Source organism: Neovison vison, chromosome 12, assembly GCF_020171115.1.
Source record: "Neovison vison isolate M4711 chromosome 12, ASM_NN_V1, whole genome shotgun sequence".
Taxonomy (NCBI): Eukaryota; Metazoa; Chordata; class Mammalia; order Carnivora; family Mustelidae; genus Neogale; species Neogale vison.
This window is the reverse complement of record NC_058102.1, coordinates 143,894,756-143,917,789: the sequence shown is the minus strand read 5'-3', so window position 1 is coordinate 143,917,789 and position 23,034 is coordinate 143,894,756. Positions and strand designations below refer to the sequence as shown.

The following is a 23,034-nucleotide window of genomic DNA, read 5'->3' as shown; positions in this document are numbered from 1 at the left end:
GACAAGGGTTCCACGGGGCAAGGGCTTGGTGGGGCCCTAGGTAAGGAGGGCTCTAGGGAGGCCGGGGTGGGGTGTCTGGGACGCTGCGGTCTGTGAGTACTTGGGTACCTGACCTGCCAGGCCCCGTCCTGGCCAGCACTAGGGATCTGTGAGAAGGAATCCTTGGCAATTTTGAGCCCCCTCTGCTCCCTGTGAGGGAGAGTTGAGCTCCATGCCTCGTCTTTGCCCTTCTGGTGGAAGTTGGACTTTTAGGACAAAGGCACAGTTAGCAGTAGGGTTCTTGGTGCAGAACAGGTTCACGTTGTCAGGGGTCTTCAGCTCTGGTGAGACAGAGGAAGGGTCCGCTGTGCTCAGGAGGTGGCTGCAGGCCTGGGAGAAGGAAATGCCTAGAAACAGAAAGGAGATGGGGTGGGGGTTGTGGGCACTGGGACCCTTCCTGGTGCCCGTGTTCTCCGTTCTGCACGCACAGAGCCAAGTTCCCCCGGCTCCAGAGCAGAGCTCTGGAATCCCCCAGAGCTGGAAGGGGGCATGGGGAGACTGGTGGGGCCCAGGGGTCTGCATTAACGTATGCAGGATTTGCCTTGAGAAACATTCTAGAACTAGTGGTGGTGGGTTCACAGCATACTGAATATTTACCTAATGCCACCGAATTAGACAATTTAAAATGACTAAAAGGTAAATTTTCACTGTGTGTACATTTTAAACCATAAAATCTAATAAGCTGCAAAGAAGAAGATTTAAAAACCAAGTTGTCATCGTGAGGGAGGAAAGGACAGCTCTGGCGCGGGCGCTGGCATGCTCAAGGGCAGATGCCGGGAGATGGGGGCTCCACACGGCAGGGGACACCACAGCTGATGCCGAGACGCACCTGGTGGTGGCTCTGGAACTAGCCCAGGACCCAGCTCCGGGGCTGGCACTGGCTCTGTCGCTGGTGGTCTTGGGGAGGATGCTTCTAGAACAACTCTGGTTCCGTGGCTGACCCAGGATTCTGGCAGTGGTACCGGAACTGGGGAGAGAACTGGTGATGGGCATGCTTCGGGTCTGGATCTAGGACCAGAGGCGGCTCTGACTCTCGGCTGATGCTGGGAGCAGATGCTAGCAGAGCTTCCTCTCCCGCCAGAGCAGGGCAAGAGCTTGTGTAGAGGGGCAGCTCTGCAGCTGCCCCCCTTCCTGGCTGTGGGGCCCACGTCATCCCACCTGCTGAGCTGTGCGCTCGGAAAGTCAGGAGAGTTCCTGCCTGCACACTGAAGGGGCAGTACACGGGTGCTGAATACATGAAGGAAGGATGGATGGATGGATGGATGGATGGATGGATGGATGGATGGATGGATGGAAGGAAGGAGGGAAGGATAGATGAATGGATGGATGGATGGATGGGTGGATGGATGAGTCCATCAGCTCACCCAAGACTACTTTGTATCTCTGGTTTTTCCCATCTGTAACGTAAGAGCAGCCACCTCCTAGGACTGTTGGGAGGATGACCCTGATTCAGTACATGTGTAAGTGCCTACTGTGTGCAAGACACTATTCTGGAGACATGGGGCTAAAGTGCTTGCATGGAGCTGATTGGAGCGGGGTTGAAATGAGGGCAGTCAGGTCACAGACACGCTGTCCAATCTCATCTGGGACCCATTGCCAGGTTTAGCAGAATGTCCCTGCGTCCTGGTCCAGCAGCTCGAGACGAATCTGGGTGGGGCTGGAGGGATTATGGGGCTCGCCATCTTCACAAATCATCAGAAAGAAGCTTCACTCTTCACTTTTTCTTCCTCGTCTGGTCCCCGCTCCCCACACTGCGTTTCCTCTCATGGATGGCCGTCATTCATTTGACCAGACACTGATGAAGGCAGCCGGGTGGTTTCGAGTCTTCTGCTCATGTGAAGAACATTGCAGGGCATAACCGTGGAGGAAGGTCAGGTGTAGAAGCGTTTCCATGGGACAGATTGCCTGAGCTGGGGCCATTCAATCAAAACATGACTACAATTGTAAGTTTGATGCATGCGGCCAGACCGCCGCCCTGGGAGAGCAGCTGGGGTTCCCACCAACGATGAAGAAAGTTCCTCTTTCTACACAGCTTCCGGGGATCCTTGTGATCTTTTGGATTTAGTCATTTCGTCGTGACTGAGTATACATCATGTGTGTAAGGCTGTTTATATTTCTTTTTCGTGAAGTGTATTTTAATATCTTTGCCTGTTTTATATTGTGTGGCTGCTCTTTTTGCTTTTTAAGATTTTATTTATTGATTTGAAAGAGAGAGACAGAGGCGGATAGTGACAGAGAGCACAATAGCAGTCCTTTGGAAAACGGGTAGTTCTCCAAAAAGGAAAACATAGAGTTACCACGAATCCACAAAACCTTGCTTTTGGTTCTCTTGGGTACATACCTTCGAGTGCAGTTGCTGGATTCGTGGTAACTCTGTGTTTTCCTTTTTGGAGAACTACCTGTTTTCCAAAGGACTGCTATTTTATATTTCAATCAGCAATTTCTCTGTATCCTCACCAGAACTTCAAAACCTGTCTTTTTAATAATAGATGTCCTTTTGCATGTGAAGAGGTATCTCATTGTGGTTTTTATTTGCATTTCCCTAAAAAATAATTATGTTTATAATATGTGTAATATGTGTATACCTTCCTTATATGGCCATTTTTTTAAGGATTTATTTGAGAGCGAGTGCGGGGGTCTGGGGGGAGGCAGAGGGAGATAAAAAATTTCAAGCAGACTCCTGCTGAGCTCGGAGACTGACATGGGGCTTGACCTCATGACTCCACAAGCAGACCCGAGCTGAAACCAAGAGTCAGATGTTTTAACCAACGTCACCACCCAGCCACCCCTGTGTATTTTCTTTGGGGAATTTGTCATATACAGACCCTTCCCCCAATTGTTAAGTGGAATGTTTATATTATTATATTATAGAGGTGAAAGAGTTGTTTAATCTACAAATGCCCCTTATTAGAAATATTATTTGCAAGTATTTTATACCATTTAGTAGGTTGTCTTTCTCTTTATTGATACTATGTTTTGATCCAAAATGTTAAATTTTATGAAGCCAGTTTATATATTTTTTTATACTTGTGCTTTTGATGTCCCCTCTTGAGGACTGATGTTCTCTGCTCAGCAGACTCCCAAGTCTGTGCAGACACATTGCAGACCCTGGTCTCACCCAACAGCCTCAGACCAAGCAGACTCCACCCGACCCTGCCTTGAGGGAAAGGAGGGCTCCCTCCTTCCTTCCCACCGACCAGAGGCCAATGTAGAAGCTAAGCTTATTGGGTACATGGGTTGGGGCCACTCCTGGTGGAAACGTAGATGGGGTTTGAGCACTTTTTCCCATTCTAAAGCCCCCAGCCTGACACTCTGCCCTCCCAGCAGCTTTGCTGAGCCCCTTCTGTATACCTTGCAAAAGCCTCCTGCGTTCCCACGAGCTCAGGCAGTCCAGCCGCTGTACCTGGAACTTCCGCTGGATGGAGTGTGTCCACGGTCATCCCTGTGCCCGGCGGAGCTGCCCTAGATGTGCTGTGTTCACCGAGAGGGAGGGGGTCTGTGCCTGGAGGGAGCAGGAGGGGCCGGGCTACGGCCCTCCAGGGAATAGCCTATGGACACTGTAATGAGTCTGCTTCTAAACAGATCTTTGAAAAACTATGCAAGAACTTCTTTTGGATAAATTCCTAGGATCAGTACTGCTAGGCTAAGGTACGCACTGATGGGACTTTGGACGGGTTAAACCTTTCTCTGGCACTGGGTTCTGAGGAATGCTTTACTGCTTTCTAGTTTCAGCCTGCCTTTCCACCAGTGACATCTTCCAAATAAGTGGCTGGCCACAGACGAGTCCACCGTTCCCTTACAGCTCCTGGCTCTTGTAGGACACTGAGGAGTGATGGGATAGCACTTTCAAGATGCCTGACAGATGATTTACAAAAGGCTGTGACTTCTGTCCTGCTTGCTCTCTCCTGCGTTCCTTCCTTCCCTCTGTCCCTCCGTGTGTGTCTCTCTGGTTCCTATTGCTAAGAACCAAATGGGGGCTGAGATCAGATTAGCCGACTTCAAAGACCTGAAATCTTGGTCCAAACTGAATCTCCCCAATAACTTGCTTATGAGCTCAGAGGTGGACCCTGCTCCAACAGAGTCCCAGCCGCCTGGGAGCTCCCCGCCAGCACACTCGTCCCAGACTTGTGCAGGGCTGGCTCCTCTTGTCTTTCTGGTCACAGCATAAATGCCACTTTCGTGGCCTTTTAGGCCTACCGAGGGCCTCCTGGCTGGACCTCCAGCGCCCTGCTTCATCTCCCTATAGCATTTGCTCCTTTTCTTGTCTTTGTCCATCTCCCACTGTGGACAGGGAGCTCCTGGTGGGCAGGGGCCATGTGGGTCCTTTCATGTGGGTCACCCGGATGACTGCGGGGCACAGTGACCAAATGAGTCAATGAGAGGATCTTAGAGCGCCCTCCCGCTTCTGAGAAGTTCATTAGTGAAAGGTCATTGTTGGGTCAGAATGACCCCTGGGTGTCCCCTCCCTGCTCCTGTTGCTCCGTTGGCCAGTGAGCTGGTCGGGGCCAGCACTGCAGCCCCACGCAGGAAACCAGAAATTAAAACAGGGTTTTGGGGGCCATCAAGGCAGGGGGTTCCCAGGCCCCAGGGGACAAAGGATCAGGACGTGGGGGCTCCAATGGGGGGATGAGAAAAACCTCGGATCCTCCATGTCCCCAGTTTCCGACCAGTGTCCTGGGGTTTCTAGTTCAGTCACGAAGTCTCCTCACCCCAGCCCCGGCAATGATTCCGCCCACTTGCCCCTGAGGCTCCAGCAAGGACGGTCGGTCCTTGGACTCCGGAGGAGCAAGCAGTCCAGTGCTCTGCCACATTCTGCACTACCCAGGTCCTGCGTTCCCAGGCCTCTGTCCACTCCCAGGGACCCCAGGCAGTAGAAAGCATTTACTGGACTTAGCCAGGTGTGTCATCCATGGGGAACCGAGGCCGACAGACTCCTAGGAGCCTGCGGGACCCCCGGGCCCCTTCCCCAAGCACATCAAGTTGCTGTGGGGGAAGACCTTCCCTCCCTATTACGAAGCCCCCTCGCCATGAGGGTGGGTGCTAGGGGCGTACCCCGGTTCCAGGCGCCCCGAGCGCGGACACAGAGGCCCAGACCTGTCCTCTCCCTCCCGACCCTGGGATGGCCCAGCCCTGCCGACCCCGGGAACCTCGGAACACTAGCCCGCCAGCTAGGATTCTTGCCCCTCCCGACGCCGCGCGCCCGGGACCCCCGGCCGTGAGATCGCGGAGTCGTGCGCTTGCGCACAGCCACTCCCTGACGCCGGACTTTCGGGAGCCCGGGAATGTGGGCGTGTCGGGGCGCCGCCAGCCAATCAGAGCCGCTTCCCGCCGGCCCCGCCCTCCGCGCGCGCTAGGGCCCCTAGGAGCTACGAGCGCGGCGGCGCGCGCCAATAGTGTTCCCGCGGCCGCGGCGCCGTGCGGGGCATGGAGCGGATCCCGGCGCTGGGTCTGGGCACCTGGCAGGTGAGGGGGCCTGTGCCCCGGGGCGGGCGGGGCCTCTCCCCACCGCGGAGGGTCTCGCGGGGCCACCTGCCGCCCGCCCACCCCCTCCCGAGCTCCCGCCAGCAGATGTCGGCGAAGGACGGCACGCGCGGTGGTCAGGCCGGGGTCGGGGCGGGGGGACGGCGGCCACCGGCCCGCGGGCGCCGTGGGGGCAGGTGAACTGCATCCCGAAGGCTAGTGCGGTCGGGGACAGCGCCCGCGGCGAGGCACCGTGGGCCGTCCTGTGCGCGGACTGGGCCCCCGCGGGCCGGGACCCGGCAGCCGCAGGGGAGCGGGGGGGCGGACCGGGGTGAGCCCCGGCGACCCCCGGCGACCCCGCGCGTCCGAGGGCTGCTGAGGCGGTTTCCCGCTCGTCCTTTCCGGCTCTGCTGGGGCCCGGCTGTAACCTGACCCCTGACGGCCCCGGGGTCCGGCCCTGCGCCCACGTCCCTGCCGGTCGTCCCCGCGCCGCCCCTGCGCCGGGCCCGCGTGGGCGTCCGGTGGCGCACGGCGCGGGAGAACCTGCGGCAGGTGCTTCCCGGGCCGGAGCCTTCCTCTCTGGGGTCGTCGGGGCTCGGGTGCGCAGCCTTGGACCCGTCTTCCCGCGGGTCTCTGTGCGCGCTCGGCGGAGCCGGAGGGGGAGGGAGCGCGAGCGGACGGAGAGGGAGAGGGTGGAGGGCGGGACTCTTGATCTCGGGTCGAAGGTTCGAGCCCCGCGTTGGGTGCGGAGCCTAGTTAAAAGAAAAAAAAAAAAAAAAATCACATTCAACACATGTCCTGGCACGTCGCTAAGTCGCCCTCTTGTTCTCTTCATTTGCCTGAGATTCCTTTGGGTTTTCTACATACGTGGTCATACCATCTGCACATAGTGCTTCTTTCCTTTCCTTTTTTCTGATGCTTAAGTCTCAAATTCCTTTTTCCGTTTTGTTCCTGATCTTAAAGGTTGTGTTTCTGATACGTGCACGTTTGAGGATGATGTTTGCCTCTAGATTTTTGGGGTGGTTTTATTCTTGATTTTTGTATTATTATTGTTGTTTTAAATGTGGGTATTCTTTACCAAGTTAAAGAGTTTCCTTTTCCCCTAGTTTACTGAGACTTTAAATCAGGACTGGGTGTTCAAGCTTAAAGAACATTGATTGACATGATTTATTTTTTTAATCTGTTGATGTGAATTATCATGGATTTCCTAATACCAAGCCATCCTTGGCTTTCTCAGATAAACTCAGTGTGCATGTGGTTACGTTCTTTCTCCAGAATATATTGTTGCGTCCAATTTGCTGTTATTTTACTTAGGATTTTTGCAACGGTTATTCATGAATGAGACGAGTGTGTGACTGTTTTTTAATATTTTTGTCTGCTTTTGATTCCAGGGATATGCTGGTTTAGTAGGATGAAGTATTCTTTATTTTTCCCTTCTGTGTAAGATTGTGTGTTAAATTGGGACAATTTCGTCCTTGAAACTTTTGTAGAACTGTTGTGTGTCTGTTTAACTAATTGCTTCATTTAAAAAATAGTTATAGGACAAGTCAGCTTTTACTTCTTCTCAAGTTTTTCCAAGGATTTTTCCCATTCTTTTCATCTTTCCAAATTGTTGGCTTATGGTTATTGATAATATTTTCTGAGATTTGGGGTCTATGTTTAATGCGTATGACTGTTTTTCATTCAGATCATGTTAAAAAACAAAACAAAACAAAAAACCACCTTGGTCCCATCAGTCTCATCAGAAGCTTTTCCACCTTAGTAAGGTTTTTCAAAGAACTAGCCTCTGGCTTTGTTGATCTCTGTCCTGTCTTTATTGGATGTTCGCTCTTGTTTTCACATTTTCTCTTCCCTTCTAATTTCTTGGCGGTTCGTTTCCTGACTTGAGATGGATGCTTCGTTGGCTTTTGGCCCCTCCAAGTGTGCTGCTCGTTAAGCAAGGACCGTCGCAACAAAGCACAGGGGCTTCTGGGAAGGTCAAGTGAGCAGGTGCTTTGTGAGCCACGAAGCCCTTTGGGAAGGCTCAGTGCGCTGTGTTGTGAGCCCTCCCGGGCTTCGTCCCTGTTCCTGCCCCTTCGCTTGCTTGAGCAGCCCCGTTCACAGTGAGCGTTTTCTGAGCTTCCACATTCTTGATGGAATCCGCACCGTTCCTGTGGGTTTGGGGAGATGGTTCTCCGGTGGCGCAGTCTCTCCATGTGAGTTCGCTCCTGTTCACTTTTGCCCTTGGACTTCTGCTCTTGTCGGGTAGAGGGTGAGTCTAACCTGCTTCTCTCTCAGTTGCTATTAGGATTCCTCCTCCATTTCTTTATTACTCTGTTCGCTCAGGAGGCTCAGCGTCCGGCCCCGTTATTTGCAGGCACTAAAAGTACCCATAGACTTTTCCCCAGATAAGTCAAGGAGCGGCAATTCAGATTGTGTCTAAATCCTTTCTGACTCTGACAGCGTCCCTCATTTTGGTGCTCACTGACACCGTGACCTCCTTCCTCACTTATGCCCTGTCTGAGTCTTCATTTTAGAGTGAAACGCTGGGATGTCCTGAGCGTGGGTGGATTGCTTCTGTCGTGTTCACTCTGCAGGCGGCTCCAGGGGAGGTGACAGAGGCAGTGAAACTGGCCATCGACGCCGGATATCGGCACTTCGACTGCGCCTACTTATACCACAACGAGAGTGAGATTGGAACCGGGATCCAGTGCAAGATCAAGGAGGGCGTGGTGAAGCGGGAGGACCTGTTTATCGTGAGTAAGGTAGGACTTCACACGCGGGCCGAGCAGGGCCACCCCCCGGGGGCTCCTTTAGCAAGACAGCTGACCCAGTGTGGGGAGGGTTCTTGGTCTCCCAGCAGCTGGCAGCTCAGTTCGTCCTGGAACCAGACCTGCCTAGACTTCCTCAGCTTCGTACACATGCTGGGAGTGGTGCAGGTGAAGATGTCCGGGGCCGGGTGACAAGCGGAGGGGACAGCTTGCGCAGAGGCACGGGCGTGGGACAGCGCCTTGGGTACACGGACCTAGAAGAAGCGTGGAGTTCCTGGATCGGAGAATGGTAGGCAGAGGAGTGCTGAGAAACAAGGCTGGAGCAGGGGAAAGGCCAGACCACAGAGGCCTGGCTGCCTTTTAAGGGCCTTATTCTTTTTCCCGTCCACAAAGGAGCGCCGCTGAAGGATTTTAAGTAGGGAGCTTCTCTTCCGCGGCGGAGAGACTCGTGTCCTACCTAGGCAGTTGCAGCTACTGAAAGGAGCGTGTGTTTTTTTTTTGGTTTTTTTTTTTTGTTTTTTTTTTTAAGATTTTATTTATTTATTTATTTGACAGAGAGAGATCACAAGTAGGCAGAGAGGCAGACAGAGAGAGAGAGAGGAGGAAGCAGGCTCCCCGCTGAGCAGAGAGCCCAACTCGGGACTCGATCCCAGGACCCTGAGATCATGACCTGAGCCGAAGGCAGCGGCTTAACCCACTGAGCCACCCAGGCGCCCCTAGGAGCGTGTGTTTGAGCAGAAGGCAGGGGACATTGAGGGCAGGGTGGCTGGGAGCGAGGGCGGGCCAGACTTGGACAGGGAGAGACGGTGGGGGAGGGAAACAGGCGTGCGGGCCTAGTGAAGGGAGGACCCGTTCAGCAGAGTTCAAGAACCCCTTTGCTTTTGACTTTGAGGCAGAACCTTAAGACCGTGAGGTCAGTAGCCACAGGCCCTCACTCCAGCGGTCTCTCACGAGCACCGAGAGACTGGGTCAGTCACCCGATGGCACAGGGTCACAGCGTCGTTGTGTGTAAAGCAGGACTCAGATTTGATCATCGCCTGAGCAGTTTCCAGGTCCGATGTCCATAATTGCACAAGTCCCCTCTGCTTCTGTGGCAGATTTGCTCTTCTGTCTCACTCTCCGATGATTTCTGTAATTCATCGGTGCTTCTAAAGCTGGAGCAAAGGGAGGGTGAGGGATGGGCCGGGCCTGCACCTGGCGGAGGGGCAGAGTCTCCCCTGCCACTCCAGGAAGGGAGGGGTGCCTGGTCTGCCCAGGCCAGCCCCGAAGTCGGGACATTCGCGCCTGAGTGTATCACAGCCGCAGGACAGGTGTGCCCCTTACTCCTGACGTTTGGGAAAGTCATAGAAATAGATACATATGTGTTAAAAAATCTATATATATTCGCCATCTAGAGAGTCCTGTTGCTGACAACATATTTTTAGGGTTTTTTGTTTTTCTTCTTTTCTGTCCGCACGCCGTGTTGACGGTGTGTTTTTCTGTTTCTGTTCTCACTCTTGTACTCCTTGTGTTTTCTCTTGCTGCGTCGGAGCCTTCAAGTGGCTTCCGTCACAGTTAATACTAAACAGCGAGACGGGAATCACAAGAGGAAGCACCCGTCACGGATTTCGTGCTTATGGGTTGGGGGGAGGCAGGGGGGGCGGGGCGTGTCCAGGTCCCCGCAGGCCGGTGGCGTTCACTCACCCACCAGCTTTACTGCAGGAGTATGACGCCTTCGTCCCCGGGGACCTTCAACATGGCACAGACTGAAGTGGGAAACGCAATGTAGACTTTCTTCTGAGTTTTCCTCCTCTCCTTTCTGTCCACACGCACTGAGTTTGTTTGGCTCTGGCGTGGGTTTTCTTTTGGTCCCAGTGGGTCCGGATAACTGGCAGTCCCCCACCATATAGTTCACGGGGCCGCCGATGTCCCTTTAGTAGGACTCGGGCCGCAGAGCCCAGTTTGGGGGATCCCTCCCCGAGGGAGCCCCGGAACCATCGGAGGCTAATGTCACAGCCATGTTGCATTTATAGCCACAGGGCTTGGATGTCGTCTGTCTCCCTGATACTGGATTGTGGGACCAAGGGGCAGACGTTGTGTTAACCCTGGCTTCCCTCCTGCCCTCGGCAGCTCTGGTGCACCAGCCATGAGACGTCCCTGGTGAAAGCAGCGTGCACCGAGAGTCTGAGGGCCTTGAAGCTGGACTACCTGGACCTCTACCTCATACACTGGCCCATGGGTTTCAAGGTACGAAAGACACTAGCAGCGCCTTCCTTCCTGCTCATGCCCGCCGGGGGAAAGCGGGGAGTGAGGGCCCCCGCTCAGCAGAGGCCTGGGCTCGAGGCCCCTGCGGGCCACTATAGCAACCTCCTCTGCCTCACAGCCCGGGGTGGAAGACATGCCTTTGGACCCCAGCGGCATGGTGATACCCAGTGACACCGACTTCCTGGACACGTGGGAGGTGAGCCACAGGCTGGTGGCCTCTGGGCAGGGTGCTGGGCCCTCGGGAGCTGGCTGTGCTCGCCAGGAGCGCACACCGGGGTAAGCAGGGCAGACCTCCCTGTGAGCCTCAGTGTCTGCTCGGTTGCTTATGAGAAACAGCAGGTGGTCGTCACAGAAATTCAGAAGAGAATAAAAAGAAAAGGTAGAATCTGTGTCTCCCTCCTGCAGTGGTGACCGCCACTCCTGTCCTGTAGCTGCCAACGGCTTGTCCGTGAGCTTCGTCGGAGCGATGCCTGGCAGCACGGCGAGGTTTGGGGCGCTGGGAGGAGCTGGGGGGTGGGGCACGGGCTCAGCCCGCGGCTGGAGTCCGGACAGGAAGGGAGGAAGAGGCGTTGAGCAAAGCCCCAAGCACGGGAGTCGAGGGGAGGGGTGCCAGTGTGGAAGGGGGGCAGGTTCCCGCTGCCCCCCGCTGTGCACACCCATGTGGGGCAGAGGAGGGCAGGGGTGAGGCATGGGAAGCAGGTGAGGTCACACTGAGCTCAGGGACAGGCATGGGAGCCTACAAGTACCAGGCAGAACGAGGGGGACGCACACCAGCCAGGCCACGCCCTCCCCCTTCCTCTTAAATGGGGGTGGGCTACAGATTAGCCGAGGGCCCCGGCCTGGGAGAGCCAGGGTCCGGGGGCCCTAGCCCTTTCTGCCCTGCGACACTGCTTCTCCAGAAAGCGTGGGTTAAACTCTGGGCTGTGCGGGCAGCACCAGCGGGTTCTGGATGGTGCCACAGGGACCATAGCTGTTGTACTTGCCCATGGCCGCATCGTACTACTGCTGATGGTGTGGCCGCCCCGGGCCACGCTCCTGCTGGAGCTGCCAGCCCCTTCCTGTGCTCAGGAAGCATCTAATCGGAGTCGAAGGGGTGAGTGGACAGCAACAGACGTCCCTGCCCCAGACCTTACCGGCAGGTATGGAGAGTGAGAGGAGCCGTAACAGCGGCCGTGTGGCACGGCTCACCGCTTTCCAGCCCCGCGCCACATGCTTGCGTGTGTTGTCTGAAGGGATGTTTAAAACAATCCTGTGGCATGGACAGGCTTGTCCCCACTTTGCAGTGACAACATTGAGTTTAGTGCAGCCCTATAAACGTGCCCAAGCTCCCCCAGCCAGGGGCATGGAAGCAGCTTGGGCCCTGCGCGCAGAAGGCCTGTGGGGCATTGGGCGGGCTCACGCGGCCTGCAGAGGAGTGAGGCCGTGGGTTCTCGGGCGCGGAACGACTCTCTGTTCTCTTAGGCTATGGAGGACCTGGTGGTCATGGGGCTGGTCAAAGCCATCGGGGTGTCCAACTTCAACCACGAGCAGCTGGAGAGACTTTTGAACAAACCCAGCTTGAGATTCAGGCCAGTGACTAACCAGGTGAGGCTTCCACAGGTGGAGCTGGCTTTTCAGGTCACTTCATGTGGCTGGACTGGAGAGGAATGGGGGGGCACACCGTGGGCATTTGTCTCCGGTGGCTGCAGATGGGCGACTTGGGGAGCAGGTAGGCAAGCAGCTGGGGCCAAGGCAGGAGAGCTGCCCCAGAGGCTTGTGCGGACGGCGGTGCCCTCGGAAGGCAGGGTGAGGGCTGGGCTGGGTTTTCCCTGCACAGAGGCGATGAGGGGTCCCACTCACAGCCATGTGGGCCTCGTCGGAAAGCTCTTCTCTGTGGACCAGCCCCCGCAGAGGGCAGCCGCCGTGCGATTACTAAAGCAGAGGGCAGCTTTCATCGTGCAGATAACGTGACACGTTATGTGCTTGTTTATGTCCGGCTTCCTTCAGCCCCGTCCGTATCTGTTGGATGCCTCCATGCCCAGTATGACTGTCCCTCGTTCTGCTCTCTGCGTGCTGGTCCGTTCTGTCCGTAATGGGCGCTGACTCATTCTAGCACTGAGGGGCCCTTGGGTAGTTTCTGGTCTGGGGACATGAAAATAAAGCATCACATTCCATTTTTTATTTAAAAAAAAAAAATCCTTCCTAGCTAAAGCATTACAGGGAGACTGGAAAGGGCGATGCTCCGTGAGTCTCCCCAGATGAGCGAGCTCAGGTGGTCGCACCTGGGGCAGGGAACAGAACAGCCGCTGCCTTCTGGAAGCTCTTCTAGCCACTGCCCCCTCGCGAGGACCACTCAGTGTTGCTACTTGACAACCTCACAAGACTAGGTCTGTCCAAGTGCGTCATAGCCCCTGTCCCATAAGGGTGCGCGGTGGCACTTTAAATCCCGGGAAGGGCTGGTGCCTCATCTGTGGGGTGCAGAGGGGCTGGAGGGTATGTCCCCTAATTAGGGTTCTGAGCCCCCCAGGAACGTGGGTTCAGAAGGGTTTTCAGAGAGCCCACAAGTCACTGCAGAAGCTCTTCATTCTCCCTAAACAAGCATCTGTTGCCAGCCCGCTGAGGACCTGGGATCGTACGTGAGAATTCAGAGGATGTAGAGACAGGGATCCCGCCCTCCAGTTTCTTCCAGCGCCCACTGGCGTCCCCCGGAGCCTGTGTTTGCCCCGTGACTCTCCAGCCCTGCTCGCTGTCCTCACAAGTGTTGACGAGCACATTCCGCTAGCTCATTCTGGGTGTTGGCAGATGTCTGCGCACGCAGCACAGTCTGACCAAACCCGCGCCGTCGTGGAGCCTGCGTCACATGGCGGGAGACAGACCGTGGCAAATGAGTACAACATCGGAGATGTCCGTGATGCGGGCTAGAGTGGAGAGTAGAGGACAGAGCGGGCCTCACCGAGCAGGGGCCATCTGAGCGTCCAGGGAATGCAGGTGTCCCTTCTGCCTGTTCTCAAGGGCTTGTCACTTCACAGCGGTAGACGCTTGAGCCTCAGGATGGGTCACGCAGCTCCTCAGTGACAGCCAAGACAGTCATGCATGGCCTGTTTCCTGACATCCTGTTGCTCTGAATTTTCTTGGTAAGCTGGGACTCTCTTCGTAGATTGAGTGCCACCCGTATCTGACCCAGAAGGACCTGATCCGTTTCTGCCAGTCCAGAGACGTGTCCGTGACTGCGTACCGGCCCCTCGGCGGTTCCAGGTAGGACTGCGTCGCTGGCGGTGAGTCTAGGCTCTAGCAGGAGCTGCAGGAGATGCACCGTCTGACCGAACGTGGGTGGTTAGCGGAGGGATCTTGGGAAGCAGGGTGTGGGCAGGGTGCACACAGACCTGCGGGGCTGGTGCCGGGCAGGGAGCTGGTGCCGGGAGCCAGAGGAGAGTCACTGTGGGGGACAGAAGCGGCTGGCGAAGCCTCTTCAGAGCCCGCCTAGCACGAGGCTCCTCTGCTCAGCCTCTTCGTCGGGCTGGTTCACAGACATCCCCGTCTCCGCAGAACAGAGACTCCTCCCATCCCTCCCCAGACGAGCCCGACTCTGGCAGCCCTCCGACTAGACACCTGAAAATCCGGCCTTCCCAGTCCATCAGCAGCGTCCTCTGATCATTCTGGCCGGCGATCCCAGGCTCTGTCTCTTGGTCTCTTGTTCTCGCCATCGCTGCCTTGGCTAAGGGGGAGTCCCTGAAATTCTGCAGCCTCTTCACTCCGGCCGTGTTTGACCCGTTCCAGTTCATTGTCTACACCGCACATGTAGCCAAAGGGAGTGTCTTAAAATGATCAGGCCACTTTCTTAAAAACTCTTCAGTTCTTGCGATGGCCTAGGAGTCCCAGCTGGTCTGGCTGCTGCCTATTTCTGGCCTCATTTCTTCCTGCAGGAAGTGTGCACACCGACCCCTTGAAACTACGCGGGTCTCCCGGAATGGAGCGCGTTCTTGCCAGTCTCTGTGCCTCTGAACGCAGTGTTCTCTTAACCTAGAGATCTTGCTTTTATCCTTTTTTTTCTCTTTTTTTTTTAATTTGGCTAACTCTGATTTCTAATATATGGTTTAACAGCGTCGCCTCCTCCAGGAAGCTCTCCAGACTCCTCATAGTCAGGTTTTGTCCATCGCCCTCATCATACTGTCCTGACATCAATTCCTTTTCCCACTTGTCAGAGCTGCTTCAGTGCAGGGACAGTGTGTGATTTGTGACTTCCTGCCAGCCCCTGGTTTAGTGTCTGGGACAGAGCAGGTGCCCTGGGAAGGCTGGAAGTATTTGTGATTACCTGTGTAATCACAGGGGAAGCAGGCACAGGTGTTGGAACTTGGTAGCAGCAAGGGAGTTGCCGGAAGGCCAGGTCCGGTTGTGCAGCTGAGCGCAGGGTTGGGGGGGTGGGCACAGTGGGTGCTGGGAGCCGCCCAGGAAGGGGAACCAGCCGAGTGCTGGGCCTGCAGCAAATGTAATCAGCCGTTTAGTTCCTTCAGGAGACTCTGAGCACTGTTTCTAGAGCAGTGCTTGGAATCTAGGAGCCGCGTAAAGAATGGTCCTTGCAGACAGGTGTCTCCAGAGTGGTAGGGCCTGTGCCTGCGGGACCACGCGGGGGCCTGGCGCCATTCTTTGCATTGGGGCTTGCACCCGTTCCCAGTGTCAGGCTTGTTCTGGTATTTGAGCTGGACTTTTCTGAAATGACCATCACCAACACCAATGATTTAGGAACAGAGCCGCGGGCGCTAGGTCCGGTCTGGCCATGTCAGAGGGACACACACCAGAGCGTGAGCAGACATTGTCACCTTGTTCTCAAGAAAACACCGAATGTACATCAAAGCAGCGCATCCAGCTGTCTCCACGTAGCATTAGCCGTGGCTGTGGCTAGACGGTGGGGTTTGGGGGATGAGCTCGTCCCCGCAGCAAGCAGGAATCGCGATGAGACGAAAGCAAATCCTGGAGGAAGCGGTGTGTGTTTTGAAGCAAGAAGCACACACGTTTGACCCCCTAACCCCCTTCCCGGTCCTGCTCTCTCTAGTGAGGGGGTGAACCTGATGAATGACCCCGTGATTCAGAGGGTGGCCCAGAAGTACAACAAGTCTCCGGCCCAGGTAGGAGGGGGCTGCCGGGGCTGGGGGCGCTGCTCCCGCTTCCTCGGAGAGCCAGGCTCTGGGTGGAGGAAGGGCTCGCTCACGCTGGCCCCGCTGGCCCCGCTGCCCCCGGCCCAAGCTCCCTCGGTTCCCCAGCGCACAGGGCCATGCGCCCGCCCACTCGGGGAGGGGCTTTGCCTCCGTGTTCCGCTCTCATGTTGCACATCTAAGGGTTGGGCACCTCAGTGAATTCTCTTTCATTCACGGAATTCTCCATGGGCGCTCATTACACACACATTGGAGGAACCGTCCAGAAAACACCGGTTTGGTTCCTGGAGGACTCTGGAGAAGACGACCTTGTAATAAAAGCTCCAGCTGCCCCTGACTTTGGGACTTCATAGTACCATATGATGTAAACTGTGCGGGAAATGGCTGACTGCCGGGGGATTCCCCTTTGGCTGATGTTGGACTTTTTTCCTGTAGATTTTGCTCCGATTTCAGATCCAGAGGAATGTGATCGTGATCCCCAAATCAGTCAACCCAAAGCGGATTCTTGAGAATATCCAGGAAAGTACATTTCTTCTTTTACTCGGAGGGTTGGGGATCATCGCTTAGTAGGTAGCTAGGGGTGTGACCCCCGCAACAAACAGGTGCCCTGTGGCTTTGACACAACAGAGGGCCGGATGCAGCTGCAGCCGGGACACAGAATCCGAGAGGGTGACCGCGTCGGCCTAGGAGCCGGCCAGCAGGCCAAAATGGGGGACAGAGAGAGGACGAACACCCAAGGTGTCGCCCAGAGGCGCCCTGGGCTGCCTGCCTAGCCAGGCACCTGCTCTCCAACCCTCGGGACCGCTGTCCCCGGGCTGCCCTGAGCCCTCCAGAACTGAACCCAGCCTCCCCCCCGGGCCCTGGCCCACCCTCTAGTCAGCACTGCTGTGGACTCCGAGTCGCTGGTTTCTCCTGGACTGCGGGGGCGTGGGGGGGGCCTCGGGCACTGCACCTTCTCTCCCAGCTCCTCAGCAGCGACCAGGGTTGGCTCTCCCGGGAGAAAAGCTCCCATTTTAGGAATGGATCATAGTCCTCAAGTGTGTTAAGAGCAAAAGGGCGGGCAGGGTGCCGGGGGGCAGCTTAGAATTCTGCTTGAGAAGGAACGGGCACAAAAATCATGCTGTGTTACGGCTACTGTTAGACTTAATGGTCCCGGGGCCCAGCGCTCTCCCAGGTGGTAGGGTGTGCGGCATAATGGATTTGGGTTTTGGTTTTTCGTTTTTTCGTTTTTTTGAGCAGTGAGGGAAAGATGCTTTGCTGTGCCTCTTAACGACCCCGGGTGTCCCTGACTCCCACTGGGTGGACACAGCACCCGGCTGGTCGTCGCAGGGGCTCCCACGGAGCCCCGGGCCGCCGGCGTCCAGCATCCGCTCGCAGCCCGTGTGTGGGTGTGAAGGCTGGCGCTCCGGGGAAATGGCCGATGCCACACGCCGTGTTTCCTCTACAGCGTCGCGTCCCCGACTGGCCTGGCCCAGCGCCCTGCAGGTAACGTGTGCGCAGCGAAATGTTCACCAAACTGAATTTGATGTGAACGTCTGTTTGGGCTGCAGGTGTTTGACTTTGAACTATCAGAACAGGATATGAACGACATCCTCGGCCTGGACAGGAACTTCCGAATGTGCCGGCTACCCATGTAAGTGCGGCTCCTTGACTGGCTCTCGCGACAGAGGCTCTCATAGGCAGACGGAGGGGTTGGTCCCTGAGGAGGTGTTGACTGTATACGTGTGAGGTTAGCGAAGCCTTCTCACAAGTCTCTCCTGTTTGAGGCTGGGCCACCGAGTGAATCCAAAGACTGATTTAACACATCGGGGAGCTTGTGTACACGAATGTAGCTTTTAGAATGTTTCTCTTGGAAAGAGTATACATCTCTATTTTTTATTTGTTTCCTGTTTCTCAGGGCTGTGAACCACAAGGACTATCCTTTCAACATAGACTACTGAGCCTGGCTTCCCCCTTCCCCCTCCTGCTGCCTGGACAGACACCCCCAGCTCCCAGCCGGCCCGCCTCGGCACCGGGCGGCCAGGGAGGGGAGGGATGGGGTTTGATTTGGTGGATTCCCGCCTGGAACAGAAGCTGAGCTCCCTGAGAAATTCACACAGTTCAGCTGGTCTCTGTGACAGAGACAACCACCACGGGAGCGATGATTACTCTCTGTGGAGAACCTCCGTCCTCAGAATCCTTTGAGCACAGTGTGATGGGGTTTTTACGAGACAAGCCAAGTGGCCTGTACTCTCGAAGAAAAGATTGTGTGGTGGAAATACTCAAATGCAAGAGTTGAGATCATCGCGTGGTGAGCCCCCTCACCAACCCTGGGCCGGCCCCGCGTCATCTGTGCGCCTCTGTCCCTGCCAATTCCCCAAAATCCTTACCTTCACACAACCAGGGAACACCTGAGATGCCTCAGTTCAACAGAGAGGCTTTTTTTCTTAAACTCGTGGAAACCCCAGGTCAGAGAGGACATGTGGACCATTCCCATCAGGCAGGCAGGGTCCACCCGGTCCCAGGGCTCCGTCAGGAAGGGCATGAGGGCTCATGTCCACACAGGCTCATTCAGGGCAGTGTGTGACTTGTCTCACTGGGTGGCGCTTGGGCACCAAGCCTGGGGCCATTTTTTATTTTGAGCTGCTGTAAATGATGTTAGATTAAAAAGGGTCATTTTCTTGAATGAATTCCCAGATGTTTTCCCTCTTTCTGTTAAGTGTAAGGCTAATAGGGCTTTTTATTAGTATTTACAGAATTTTTCTATTTAACAAAGTAATTCTATCAGATTCAGACTGCAAAGAAAATGGAGAAGAAAGAGCTCAGTTACAGAGAGCGGCAATAACATCTAAGAATCATCTTTCTGGTGGGTCCTTCAACTCTCTGCCCATGCCCACGACATACGTAGATAAATTACACAGAATATATAACAGGGGTGCCTGGGTGGTTCCGTCTGCGGAGCATGGGACTCCTGGTCTCAACCCGGGTGATGATCTCAGGGTGGGGAGATTGAGCCCCAGGTGGGGCTGCGGGCTCAGCAAGGAGTTGCTTCTCCTGTTCCCTCTGCCTCTCCCCCACTGCGAATGCACTCCCCCCTCAAATCTTAAAAAATTTGTAATACATGTAATACACATCTAATAAATGGGCATAAACTTCACAAAACTATGTTTGTAACTTTTTAAAAAGACATAAATGTATACACTAGAGGTACAGTTCACACAACTGTCCACTTAGTATTTTGACAAACAGTTTTAACAGATCATCCGAGCTTCCTGCCTAGTGTAAATGAATTCCACATCTTACAATGAATCCTCATCGCCGCAAGTCCAGCCTTACTAAGGCACTGCTTGCCGGGGTGGGGGGCGGTGTTCTCACCCCTACATGCTAAACTCGTGTGCTGGCAAACGGCAGTGCACAGGTAAGCCTTGAGGGACCGCAAGGTACTGTAAGCTCCATCGCTGTGTTCCGCAGGGAAAAAAAAAGGGATTACACGCTTGTAAGTGGTTTTTTTGACTAGGGTCACCTGGAATAGCAACACCACGGCAGGTACCGTGCGGGTAAGAAGCCCTCGGCCCTGCAGAGCTGGGGTCGGGGACAGCTGCACGCGGTGAGCACTGCGCCTGCGCGGGCGGCCCGGGCTCTGTCGCACTGCGCGTGGCAGAGGCCGCGGCCTGTGGGCGACGAGGCCAGCACCGCCGCAGAGGCCGCGGCTGGGACCCCGGGCGGCGGGGGAGCGCTGCGAAGCGGGTCCGCGCACGGCGCCGGCGCACGCGCGGCTCTGACGGCGGGGGGCGCCGCGGCCCCGCCTGTGTCCTGGGGGCTTTACCGGGGTCGTCCGGGGGTGGGGGACGGGGGAGCCGGGCTCGAGGCCGGGAGCGGAGCGCCTGGGCTGGGGACACTGGCGCCCGGGCGGTCCCCTCTCGGTGGGCCAGCGGGAGCGCAGGGGCCAGCCCCGGGGAGGCGGCTGGGCTTCGTTCCCGAGCCTGGACCGACATCGGGGGCCACTGGCCCGAAGGCCCCCCGGGGGGCCCAAGCAGCCGGCGCTGTTTGCTTACCCCGCTCCCGAGGTCCGACCTCTCCCCGGGGGCCGCCCCCGACCTGGTCCGGACGCGCGGCGCCCGCGGCTGTGACGCCTGCCCCCGTCTGCAGTGGCCCCGTCCCGCCGGGAGCGCAGGAGACGGACGCCGGCTCGGACGGCTGCGGGGGCCGCTGTCTCCGTGCGGGGCACAGCCCTCGTGAAAAAGGCCACCTCGTGCGCACAAGGGCAGCTTGGGGTCTCTGGACAGCGGGGTCCGTCTTTTTTGAGGGAACTTCTATGATTACCAACAGTGTTTGAACTTGAGCCCCAATACATACATATTTTTTATGTATTACACAAATGCACTCTTTACTAATCCGTTGTGTACATTATAAAATACACCTCAAACTAGAAAAAAAAATTAAACTGAGCCAGAGATGAATAAAAAATGGAAAAACAAGTACTTTAATCATGGTCCAAACCCTATTCTCACGAATTTATTGTGATTACTAACAAATTCTTTTCGAAGCAACAGTTGGTCTATGTTTATATATATATATATATTCGATCTTGATTCAATACTTTGTGGTATAGAAATTTGAAATTCTGATTCTAAACTAAGTTTCACTTGAAACATGGTCTTTATGCGTGCAGCTGGGGCCGGGAGTTCCTCACAAGGCATTGATGCAAACGGAGAAAGCACATCTTTGGAATCTCTTAATAAATCATGGCGCTCATTCCTCAGTCTCTTTGGCCAATTATACCATTTTTGAAATTTGGACTCTCCGATATATGTGAAGTTTTTTGAAAAATTACACGTTCAGTAACTTTTACAAGAACTCTAAATTTATAAAGATCTCCTGGTGGAAAGTTGGGATTATATTTCAAAGTCCTTAAAATGTGTCTATGAATTGATAGCAATTGAGCCTTTAGATATCAAAGTTTAGGAAAAAAGAGACCCTCCACCCCCATTCTTAAGTTGGACAGTGGGTGTTGCTAAAGAAAACTATTTATGGTTAACCATTTGAATGGGGGGGGGGCGGCTAAAATTTGAATTTAACAATTTCCGGAAAGGATTGTTCTTTCCCCTGGGGTTCATTTGGACTTCAAACTCCTCACCCCAAATTCTGAATTATCCCACCACTTGGTAACTAGCAATGCCAAGTCCTAGGACTGGCTTGAAATCCCCATTATTCAAGGTCAGAGAAGGGGGTATGTATCGAGCCACTGGGTTCACCACCTGGGCTAAATCACTCCTGTTTTTAATTTCACTTCCCCCGGGTTGTGCTCTGACAGGACTGTTCTTGGAATTACTCAAGCACTGGTAGCAGGGCCCGTGGCTAGAGCCTCACCCAAATTCTTTTGACTGTGGGTAGGAAAGATTCCAAAAGGAGAGGGAACATATGTGTGGAGATTCCTCGAGAAATTAAAAACAGAGCTTCCCTATGACCCTACAATTGCACTCCTGGGTATTTACCCCAAAGATACAGATGTCGTGAAAAGAAGGGCCATCTGTACCCCAATGTTCATAGCAGCAATGGCCACGGTCGCCAAACTGTGGAAAGAACCAAGATGCCCTTCAACGGACGAATGGATAAGGAAGATGTGGTCCATATACACTATGGAGTATTATGCCTCCATCAGAAAGGACGAATACCCAACTTTTGTAGCAACATGGACGGGACTGGAGATTCTGCTGAGGGAAATAAGTCAAGCAGAGAGAGTCAATTATCATATGGTTTCACTTATTTGTGAAGCATAACAAATAGCATGGAGGACATGGGGAGTTAGAGAGGAAAAGGGAGTTGGGGGAAATTGGAAGGGGAGGTGAACCATGAGAGACTATGGACTCTGAAAAACAATCTGAGGGTTTTGAAGGTGGGGGGGGCGGGAGGTTGGGGGAACCAAGTGGTGGGTATTGGAGAAGGCACGGATTGCACGGAGCACTGGGTGTGGTGCAAGAACAATACTGTTACACTGAAAAGAAATTAAAAAAAATAAAAAAGAGAGGGAACATACGGAGCTGGAACCAATTTTCTGGTTTCTTATTTTATCAAGCACTTTTTTTTTTTTTTTAATTGTGCTCTATTATTTTTTTTTTCCCAATTTATTTATTTTCAGAAAAACAGTATTCATTATTTTTTCACCACACCCAGTGCTCCATGCAAGCTGTGCCCTCTATAATACCCACCACCTGGTACCCCAACCTCCCACCCCCCCGCCACTTCAAACCCCTCAGACTGTTTTTCAGAGTCCATAGTCTCTCATGGTTCACCTCCCCTTCCAATTTACCCAAATTCCCTACTACTCTCTTTTTTATTTTGAAATAATTATAAATACACAGTAAGGTGTAAGAAATAGTACAGAATATCCCATGTACCCTTTACTCAGTTTCCCCTCATGGTACCATCCTGAAAAACGATAGCACAGAATCACAAAAACCAGGGTTTTGACATTGAAGCAATCCACTGATCTTATTCAGACTTTCCCAGGTTTATGCCGATCTGTGTCCGTGATTTTTTTCCACATGTGTGTGTTCAGGAATACTTCACCACAATCTAGACACAGAACATACTCTCCTCTCTCTTTTGTTCTTACTCTCTCCTTTTTCCCCAGCTTGACTGTGTCGTAGTCGACAGATAGACTGTATGTATTTAAAGTGTACCAACACAATGATCTGGCCAATATGTTCATTATGAAATGATCCCCACGATCAGGTTAATTAATACACCCATCACCCCAGATGGTTAACAATTTGTGTGTGTGTGAGAGAGAGAGAACACTTAAGATCCAATCTTTAAGCAAATACCAATTTTACAATATAGTATTATTAACTCTAATTACCCTGCTGAATGTTAGGTCCGTGGAACTTGTAACAAAAGTTGTGCCTTTGACCAACATCTCTGCATGCCCCCCGCCATGACGACACGAATGTTAGAATTTTTTGTTATTACTCCGGGCCCACGAGGCTCTGTTCATTTTCTCTCTCTCTTGTTCCCATTAGGTGATTTATGTTGTTTTACCTTCCACTACACTAATTATTTCTTCTGTACCTTAATGGCTGTCGAGTCTATCCTTTGAGATTCTTATTTCGTTTATTGTTTTTTTCAGTTCTAAAATTTCCATTTTGTGTCTTCTATTTCTTTATTGAAATTTTCTGTCTTTTCATTTGTTCCCATTTGTTTGCCATTGCTTGTTGAAACATTTTCATGATGGCTGCTTTAAAATTTTTCTCAGATAATTTTCATATCTTGTTCTTCTTGGTGTAGGGCATCTGTCGCTTGTCCTTTTTCACTGGGTTTGATAATATTGTCCTTGGTATTATGAGTAATTTTTAATTGAAATATGGCCTTTTTGTATTGTGTTTTATTTTTAAAAATTTTTTTAAATTTTATTTATTTATTTGACAGAGAGA

The 23,034-nt window shown here is 53.8% G+C and overlaps 1 protein-coding gene across 2 annotated transcripts; it reads left to right on the top strand.

Annotated features, from left to right (window-relative positions):
* The first annotated feature begins 5,416 nt into the window (after positions 1-5,416).
* AKR1E2 (aldo-keto reductase family 1 member E2) lies at positions 5,417-18,758 on the top strand. Of its 2 annotated transcripts, none has more exons than XM_044226735.1 (10): positions 5,417-5,502; positions 8,076-8,243; positions 10,359-10,475; positions 10,612-10,689; positions 11,955-12,077; positions 13,630-13,727; positions 15,523-15,595; positions 16,058-16,141; positions 17,173-17,255; positions 17,520-18,758. In XM_044226735.1, the coding sequence occupies exons 1-10, from the start codon at positions 5,464-5,466 to the stop codon at positions 17,560-17,562; spliced, it is 906 nt and encodes a 301-aa protein (XP_044082670.1). In that variant the 5' UTR covers positions 5,417-5,463; the 3' UTR covers positions 17,563-18,758. The 2 variants fall into 2 exon arrangements, with proteins under 2 accessions (XP_044082670.1, XP_044082669.1); XM_044226734.1 differs by lacking the exon at positions 5,417-5,502 and adding an exon at positions 7,342-7,694.
* The last annotated feature ends 4,276 nt before the right edge of the window (positions 18,759-23,034 follow it).

Coding starts and splice junctions, on each gene's coding strand:
- AKR1E2 (XM_044226734.1), top strand. CDS start 7,632: ATGGAATCCGCACCGTTCCTGTGGGTTTGGGGAGATGGTTCTCCGGTG. Junction 8,244..10,358: donor ACCTGTTTATCGTGAGTAAG/GTAGGACTTCAC, acceptor TGCCCTCGGCAG/CTCTGGTGCACCAGCCATGA. Junction 10,476..10,611: donor ACTGGCCCATGGGTTTCAAG/GTACGAAAGACA, acceptor TCTGCCTCACAG/CCCGGGGTGGAAGACATGCC.